Source organism: Cannabis sativa, chromosome 1 (genome assembly GCF_029168945.1).
Source record: "Cannabis sativa cultivar Pink pepper isolate KNU-18-1 chromosome 1, ASM2916894v1, whole genome shotgun sequence".
In the NCBI taxonomy this organism is placed as follows: Eukaryota; Viridiplantae; Streptophyta; class Magnoliopsida; order Rosales; family Cannabaceae; genus Cannabis; species Cannabis sativa.
In genome coordinates this window covers 12,223,475-12,233,365 of record NC_083601.1, presented here as the reverse complement: position 1 = coordinate 12,233,365, position 9,891 = coordinate 12,223,475, and the positions used below count along the sequence as shown (strand labels likewise).

The 9,891-nt window shown below is 30.5% G+C and overlaps 1 protein-coding gene across 1 annotated transcript; it reads right to left on the bottom strand.

Annotated features, from left to right (window-relative positions):
* Positions 1-7,427: 7,427 nt before the first annotated feature.
* LOC115706272 (uncharacterized) lies at positions 7,428-9,660 on the bottom strand. The gene is made up of 3 exons (XM_030633860.2): positions 8,943-9,660; positions 8,570-8,786; positions 7,428-8,463 (listed from the first exon to the last, which is right to left on the bottom strand). Exons 1-3 carry the CDS (start codon positions 9,144-9,146, stop codon positions 7,982-7,984), a joined length of 903 nt encoding a protein of 300 aa, XP_030489720.1. The 5' UTR covers positions 9,147-9,660; the 3' UTR covers positions 7,428-7,981.
* Between the last annotated feature and the right edge of the window lie 231 nt (positions 9,661-9,891).

The following is a 9,891-nucleotide window of genomic DNA, read 5'->3' as shown; positions in this document are numbered from 1 at the left end:
GGTGATGAGATGGTATATTTTTTTTAGTAAATTATTTTTTGACTTTTTGTAAAAATTATTTATCGGCTATCCTATTTTATATCTGCCTCTCATCTTCTTCTTCCTATATTGTATTGTCGAGAATCCTTTATTTGAATGTTTATGGGAAAGGGTGAATAGCAGCAAAACTTTTAAAATTTTTATTTTTATTTCACTTAATTCTCAAAACTTAAATTTGGGCGGTAAAACCTCTAATACTCGTGTTCTGTTAGTAATTTAATACTTTCGTTCAAATTCAACTGTTAACTGCCAAGTTAAATTGTCCATGTGACACAATATACACGTGCCACAATTTTATTGGTCCACGTAAATAATTATATTAAAAAATTTAAAAAATTAAATTAAATTAATTTAAAATTAAAAAAATTATAAATAAAAAAATAATTTTTTTTCCTTTCTTTCTTTTTCTTTTTCTTTCTTTTTTTTTTTCTTTTCTTTCTTTTTCTATCTGTTCATCTCAACTCTCTCTCTATCTCTCTCTCCCTCTCTCTCTCTCTATCAGTCCACTACCTCCATCCAAAGTCACTGTAAACACCACCACCAACACAACCAAAACCACCATCATCCGTAGCCACCGTAAACACCACCACCTACCACTACCGAAACTACCACCATCCATAACCATCGTAAACACCACCACCCACCACTACCGAAACTACCACCATAACCTATTTTTCAAATCCATATCACAAAAAAAAAAAATTAAATACTAAAACCAAATTTAAACAAATTCAAAACCAACAAACAAATAAATACACACAAATATATACAAAATTTCAGTCCCAAAACTCAAATCTGAAAAACCCTAAATTTATTTTCCCCACAACAATTATCTTTTCTCATATCTGAAAATAATGAACACAATAATACCCAAATAGGGATATCTATACACAGATCTTTATGATTGCAGAAAAAAATTATAGAAATTCCTAGATCTAAAGAGAGAGAAAGAGAGAGAGAGAGAGGAGATCAGGCAGACAGAGAAAGAGAGAGAGAGATAGGGGATCGAGTTTTACTTGGCTTGGTGGTCCTCAACGACGACGATGGCACCTGGGTCCGTGGTCCTCGACGACGGCAACGACACCTCGGTGGTCTTCAGGTTGGGTATTATCGGGAGAGAAAGAAAAGATGGCTGAGAGAGAGAGAGGAGGATAGAGAAAGAGAAGATGGCTGAGAGAGAGAGAGAGGGGGGGGATCGGGAGAGATGGCTGAGAGAGAGAGAGAGAGGGGGATCGAGAGAGATGGATGGTGGTCTTGGGTTGCCTACCTGAGAGAGAGAGAGAGAGAGAGAGAGAGAGAGAGAGAGAGAGAGAGAGAGAGAGAAAGAGAGAGAGAAGAGGGTATTTGCAAAAATGAAAAAGAAAACAAAGGAAAAGAAAAAAAAAAGAAAAAAAATGAAAAATAGTTTTTTTTAATGATTTTAAAGAAAAAAAATATTTTTTTATTTTATTTTTTTAATTTTTTAAATATAATTATTTGTGTGGGCCAATAAATTGCGCCACGTGTATATTGTGTCCACGTGGACAATCCAACATGGCAGTTAATAGCTAAATTTAGACGGAAGTGTTAAATTGCTAACAGAACACGAGTATTGAGGGTTTTACCGCCCAAATTTAGGTTTTAGGTGTTAAATGAAACCAAAATGAAAGTTTTGGAGATTTTGCCCAATAAGCAAATTAGATAATTTTGTCCAACCTCCATATATATATAAATATATATCTAGATATATATCACCTTTGGACTTGGGATTATTTGAACTCATCAACTACAAATTAGTTTAAAGAAATAGTGTTATTATAAGAATTCTTTTTCTTTCTTTCAAAAACTTCTTCTCCCATTAGTTTGTATGTTTCCTTATAGGGAAACTTACAAAAATATTAGAATTTGGGTTAATTTTTACAAAAATATTGCCACACGGAAATCTTTACAAAAATACCGTGTTTTTACAAAACACTAGTAAAACACAAAGCAGAACAGCTCAAAACAACAGTAGAACACTAGTAAAACACTAGTAGAACACCAGTGAAAACTTAACACAATATACTACACTATGAAACTTATAAAAAAACATAGTAAAAAAGTAAAAAAATACTGCCTAGCAGTATTTTTGTAAAAAAAATGGCAAAAATTAGTATACCATGTAAATTTCCCTCCTTATATTTATAAAACATGATTTTTCTTTTAATGTTATGTAGATGTATACTTATTAAGAAAATAAATAATAACTTCTTATATTGAAATATTAATTGTTTTTTAAAGGTCTATTTTCAAAATCTATACCCTTTTGAAATGTTATTTAATTCCTTTTTTTATTCTAAAATTTATTAATGTAATAAATTATAATTATACATATAAAAATAAAAAAAAAAAATTACATAATAGACTAAAAATAAAAAATATATATATAAAATACGTCAACATGGAAAAATTTTATTTTTATGCTTTGAACATTTTTGTTTACAAAAATACATTTTCAGTAAAAATAATAACCGTTTGTTTAGTTGTTTTATAGTTGTATTATAATTCTCATTTGGTTGTTTTTCTGTATTTTTGGTCACTTTAATTTTTCGTTGTTTTTCAGTTATTTTCTTACTTTTTACTAGAAAAATGTATTTTTGTAGTTTTAAAACTTTGAAACCATATTTTTATTAATGAAAAATTTAAGTAGTAAAATTATAAATAAAACATAAAAAAAGATATTTATAAAAATTTACCTAAAATATAGTTTATAATTTATTTAATAATATATCGCACAAAACAATGTTTTAAACAATAACACCAAACAATAAAAAAAATTACACTATATACCTCTTTTAACTTGATGCTTTTAATTTTTACCTTCTATTTTAAAATCTATATATTTACTTTTTTTTCAATCATTCTACCAATTTTACCCCTATCACTTCACGATAATTTTTATTTTTTTCTAATCAAAGTTTTGTCCCAACTTTCCCACAAATCTACACATCCATTTACAAAGAACACAAATCTATTATATTTGAAATTATGTCTTAGTTATGTGAGTGTGTGAGGATAATTTGAGTACAATACTCATAGAAAGAGGTATATTTGAATTAAATTTTATTTGAAGGTAAATTTGGTTAATGTATAAAAAAGTGGGTATTCTTCAACTTCTTCCTTGAACAATCGTGTTTAAAAACCAGCTCAATCCAATTTCGAAAAAAAGGATTTTTACACCACATACTAAAATTTTCAACTTTTTTACTTTTTTACTGTGTGGCGGAATTTTTTTTAAAAAATACTGTGTAAATTTTATATTGTATACTATGTTAAGTTTTCACAACTATTCCACTATTATTTTTTAGTTATTCTACTATTGTTTTAATTGTTCTGTTTTCTTATTTTAAAGTTGTTTAATTAAAAGATAATATTTTTGTAAAAAATTCTGTGTGACAGTTAAATTATAAACTTTTGTCTAAAATCGTATTTTTGTTAAAACTCAAAAAAAATAATAAACCAATTCAGTCCAACTCATCAATCCCTACTATAAACAAGGACTATTTTTCAAAAATATGGAAAAAATTATTAAGGTTATGATAAATATGACATAAAAAGTAAATGCCACTAAATATGGCATTATCTAACCAATCATACTAAAAATGTGGTTTTTTTAGAAAAAAAAATATATTCTTTATTTTTTTAAAATACTAAATTTTAACTTTTTACAAATATTTACCAACAAAAAATAAAAATTAATTTCTTAAAAAAGTTCTAATTTATTATTAAAATCACTATATTTGATATTTTATTTTAAAAATGGCTCAATTTGTTTTTGAACATATCATACTTTAGAATTTTACCATTATTCTTCATAGAAAGTGCTTTGTACATGCCAAGTGTTGCGGAAAAAAATTGGAGTTATTGCCGGCGTAAAAAAAGTCGTCAGAATTGGCATTGTCGCCAGCAAAATCATTAGAAAAATCACCAAGAAAGTAGTTTTTTCATCAAGAAACTGGTTTCTTCATCAAGAAAGTGGTTTCTTCATCAAGGAACTAATTTTGTTACACAACAATAATAAAGATTATGAAAACAAAACAAAAATGATATACACTGAAAATAATTGAAACAAGTGTCATCAATCAACCAAATAGAGAAAAAAAATACAAAAAAAATTACCAAGAAACTGGTTTCTTCATCAAGAAACTGGTTTCTTGATGAAGAAAAAAAAACCAGTTTCTTGGTGAATTTTCCGATAATTTTTCCGGCGACAATGCCAATTCTGACGAATTTCTCAAAGTTTACTGTCGGTACTGAAAAAGTCCCCGGAGTAGCTGCCGGTGTATTAGTCGTCAGAGTTGCTACCAACGCTAGAAAATTCGTCAGAATTGCCATTGTCGTCAGAAAAATTACCGGAAAAATTACTAAAAAACTGGTTTCTTCATCAAGAAACCAGAAACCAGTTTCGTGGTAATTTTTCCGGCGACTATGCCAATTATGATGACTTTTCTAAAGTTTACTGTCGATGCCGGAAAAGTTGCCGGAGTAGCTGCTAGCGTCAGAAAAGTCGCCAGAATTGGCATTGTCAACGGAAAAATCACCAAGAAACCAATTTCTTAGACTTCAAGAAACTGGTTTCTTGGTGATTTTTCAGTGATTTTCCGGCGACAATGCCAATTTCGACGAATTTTCCGACACCGGCAGCAACTCCGACGACTTTTCCGGCACCGACCGCTACTCCGGAGACTTTTCCGGCACCGGCAGCAAACTCCGGTGACTTTCCTGGCATCAATGACAAATAAAACTTCGTAAACAAATAAAAACATTAAATATGGGATTTAAAAACCTAATTACATATATATATGGCATATCAAATACCATAAAAAAACCTAAAAACAAAAAAATACCATATAAATTGACCAAACTTAAATGTGCCATATTTATCATAAGAACTTTTAAAATCTCATACTAAGTGTAATTTCCTCTATAAACAAAACCAATTGCGTCCATGGCCAGCCCAAAGATTAGGCGGGCTGGGCCCTTGCCGAAGCCTCCATCCTGGCCCAAAACTTTCTTTAGGAAAAAAAAAATATTCTTTATTTTTTAAAATACTAAATTTTAACTTTTTACAAATATTCACCAAAAAAAATAAAATTAATTTCTTAAAGAAGTTCTAATTTATTTTTAAAATCACTATAATTGATATTTTATTTTAAAAATGGCTCAATTTGCTTTTTAACATATCATACTTTAGAATTTTACCATTATTCTTCAAAAAAAAGTTTAACTAAAGTTTTCGGCCCAAGCCCTCAATTGGCTTGGGAGTTGGGACAGCCTGATTGCATCAGTTATAATAACAAAATGTTCATTTGATATGAATTTAATTGTTGTTATGAACGTAAATGATTATAGATCATTCTTTATTGGAATATTTTGGTTAATTACATACACATTACGATTTTTATAACATCAAATTATACACATTTGCGTTTCACCAATTAGAAGTAAAGCCATACAGTTAAATTTTAGTACAAATTAATATTTTACTGTAAGTAATGTTGTGTTGTTTTCTTAATTTTGGAACTTGATTGAGAATCTTATTTTACTTTTTCTCCTCCATTTCTCAAACTGCTGATAACAGAATGACCATTATTGTTAATAATTTATATGTATATTAATGTTGAAATAGAGGGAGTTGAACTTATGATTTTCTTATGGTATGAGTAACCATAATTTTTTTAATTTATTCCACTCTATTGTTACAAAAACCATCATTTATCCACCCTATTGTCATTCCTAAAATTATTCATATTTTAAATTGTGTTTGGTTGGAAAGGAATAAAAACATATGAATGACAATAAGAAGGGGATTGAATTTAAAACCTATAAAAAATTGATTATTAAAATAGTCTTTCTTTCTTTTTCAAAATGAAATAAACATTCTACTAAAATAATAAAAAATCATTTAATTAAAATGACATTCTAATACTTTAAAATACAATTTAAAAATAATATAAAATAAAAACTAGTTCTTTTCTATTTCATCACCTCCGACTACCATATTGTCATTTCAAAAAAATAAGTTTTCTTTAAAAGTGTTATTAGTTTTGAATTGATCCTTCTTAATGAAAATTATATAGAACACTAAGGCATTGTTGCTGTTTTATTTGTTCTTGGTTGAAAAGTGTCGTGGGTTATATACTGTATACATGTATTTGAGATTAATACAACATTTCTTGAATGTTGTAATAGACTAATAGTACCTCATATACATGGGTCCAACTTTAAACTTTTTAAATGGTTAAAGGTAGTGGCGTAGTGTTAATATTATGATGCATAACATTCATAACAACCCCAGAAACCGCTCTCTAAAATAATTCTTTCCCTAACTAAAATAAAGAAAGAAAATGTGGTCAAAGTGAACTTTCATTAATCGAGCTAAAATTGAGCTATTTTGCCTTTTTCTAACCAATGAAGAATATTCATATAGAGATTATTTGTTGTTAGTATATATAGAAAATGATTGATTACTCCATAAATATACTATTAATTTTCTTTTCCTAAGTTTTTTAATGTGATACTGTAATATTTAATATTTATCTTGATACGACTAAACAAATCAAATTTATATAGAGTGCACTGTAATATAGAAAAAATATAACTTTAATAATATATTTTGAATAATTTTGTTTAGGAGTACTTTTACATATCCTATGTAATATCATGTACTGATGATATAAAAATGATATTTTGTGTTAATTTCAGGAAAATTTGCAGTCATGAAAGATGGGATGACATGAGTGAGCAACTTGGTCAGTAACCAGAATAAAGACCATCCTTGTTATTAGATTTATCTTTTATAAGCACCAAGCCTTTCCGTTTTACATATTAAATAATTTGAACTTGTTAAACTCATAAAGCATCATATTAAAATTCCTTTGTGTATGCATCTGTCAGACCCCACAAAACAATTGTTTTTATAGTGCATGATGCCTATTCAGATAGTTTTCATTTTCATCATATAATTACAAAATTTCCACCGCTGCATAGGGTTCGAAACCCCATTTATTACTTCAAATTAAACTATATTAAAAGTCCCAAGCCTGGCAGAAAAGCCATAAAGAAATCGAACACACGCTGGTTCCTCCTTATTCCTTACGGATGATACTGAATATATATATATATATATATATAATTTATAATTTGCAAGGTGTCACCACATTATGGCATAATATATAAAGGCATATATTGTAATAGATATGCACTTTATTTTAACAGGTCAGACATAATTCCCAAGTATTAAACACCCATATGCAAATCCTTGATAGGGGAACTGTACATACTCAAAGAACACAAAACATCTGATATCTAAAGTAGATCCACAAATACTAATTGATATAGATTTAAAGCAAATTCATATTTCACCTCGATAGGAAAATGGAAGAGAACCATTATTATTAAATTAAATGAAATAAATGAATTACAATGCGAAAAATAACATAAGATGCAGGGACAAAATTTCCCTTGCCCACAAAAATTCAGGGACAAGGAATATTAATACATAAGGGAGGATTTTTCCAATTAAGAAATATGTAAAGATTCTATAAGATGGATGCACCAAACAATGATAGCAACTCATTCGGCTGTTGGAATTGCAAGAAGAAAATCCGCAAATGTTCCAAAAGCCAAATATTGGGGCTTGATGCCAGTGCAACATAGAAACAGAAAACTATATCAAAAGAATATATATATTATGTATGTGTGTGTATATATATATATATATATTTCTCTCACCATCGTTGCCTATTGGAACTGGGCATGCGAACCTGCTCTTCATTTTGGTTCACTTATTTTAGTATCCGCTGTAGGGAGGGGAAAAAAATTTAATAAACCGCAATAAAAATCTCATAACACGAACTCTTCAGTCTTCACTAGTCTTTAGTCTCAAAAGGCCGGGCTAAAACCTATACATCTGAAAGAACTTCTAGTAAAGATAACGCCTCCTTCTCTCAGGCTTAATTCTCCAATTATTGTCATTGTTGTTCATTGGCTTTAAAAGCCGCTCGGTTTCGATTTCGGCTTGAAGCAGAGACTGCAACCTTTTTAAATGGCCACGGCATTGCTTGTGGTCAAAAGGGTTGGCACTCAAGTTTTGCATATCAGGGTATGCTTGTCTTTTGTAATGGGATTCCCATTTCGATTTCAAGTATTCAAGTGATCTCCATGGTGGAAGAGGCATTGAATTCTGCTTAAGGGAGAATCTAGCAGCCTCAGCCATAACTTGTAGAAATTGTTTCAACCTAGTTAATGACCCCACATAAACAACCGGCAGGGAATTCAATATTCTGTCATATGAATCAACAGCTCTGGCTATCTCAAAATGGCTGCGAAAATCGATATCAATGATCAACCGCTCAGAGCTACCACCATGGTTGTGGTTGATCACATCAATGTATTCATGGTCCCCTGAATATAAAAAGTACCAAATTTTCATAAGTTCATAATAAAGAAATAAAATTCAAACAAAAATTAAAAGCTTTAAGTATACAAGCAATAATATAAATATAATTACCTCCTGGAACCTTTCCGGTGCCTTGCCATTTCGATTGGCAAACCGCTGCATCATACCCAGAAAGCCTCAAAAGTTTTACAAGAGTGAATCTTATGCAGCTAGCGTTACATGGTCCTGACTTGACCGCGTGAAGCTCCGTCTTATTGATTGATAATATAAGCGAATGAACCACTGAAAGCGTTTCAATTTCAAACTGCGCCAATGGATGCTTACACCGCTGTACCACAAACGAATACATAAACCAAATTTACAATCAATTTTAGTCTCGTTAAACAAAATTTCCGCCTGCCCATTTCCAATTTCGAAAGAATTTTAAATCCAATTCAGGCAACAATTAAGGAAAAAAAAAAACAAGGGGTCGATGAATACTCACAGGAATTTTCTCAGCGAGATGGGCGAGATCAGAGAGACCGGATTCGCTATCGCTACTACACCAAGACTCGGTACCACAACTCCCGTTCTCCCAAAAATCGGTAACCATTAAAGCCAGGTCGTGTTCGCTTTCATGGCTAAATGCTCCTCCGATCTGACCCCGAACCCACGGGTCCCCACTCGGTATCAAAACCCTGCAATCCATAATAATCAAATTTCACAACCCCACCAACCACCTCTCTACCCCCGTCTTCTTTTAATTCTCTTTCCCCTCGCCTCAACCCTCTCTGATCACCACAACCGTTGCTTCTCCTCCACTCGATCAAATTCTTCAATCCCTAAGAACTATTGAAACTCAAAACACCCACCGTTTCTGAAGAATTCAAATTCAAAAAACCAAAAGGTTATAATTTACAGAGTCCAATATATCAAAAAAAAAAAAACGTAACGGTACGACGATTCGTGAGTTTCCAGGAAATTATTTTTGGGTTTGGATTTTTATTGAGGATGAAGAAGAAGACGAGGGATGAGATCGAAAGAGAGAGAGAGAGAGAGAGAGAGAGAGAGAGAGAATAGGAAGGCACCGGGAAAAAGGACTTGAAATGAATATAATAAAGTTATGGTGGAGTGTGCAATGACGGTAATACCCTCCAGAATTTTCTTGCAGAGTAAGCTTTACTTCAAAAAAATTGAATTTGGATAAGGAATGAAATTGAACTTGGACGGGAATTAGAGGAATATTCGTTTATTTTTATTTTTGGATTTTTTTTATTGTGTAAAAATGGATTAAAAAAGAAAATGAAATCGAACTAAATTAGATTTTGTTTTTAAAGATTAGATAGGATTTTTATCCACAACAATTTTTTTTGTGAAATAAAGATTAACTGAAAATTGTAATAGTAAAGGCTATAAATGATAAGTTTAAATTTGAAAGCGTTGGATTTGTTTAC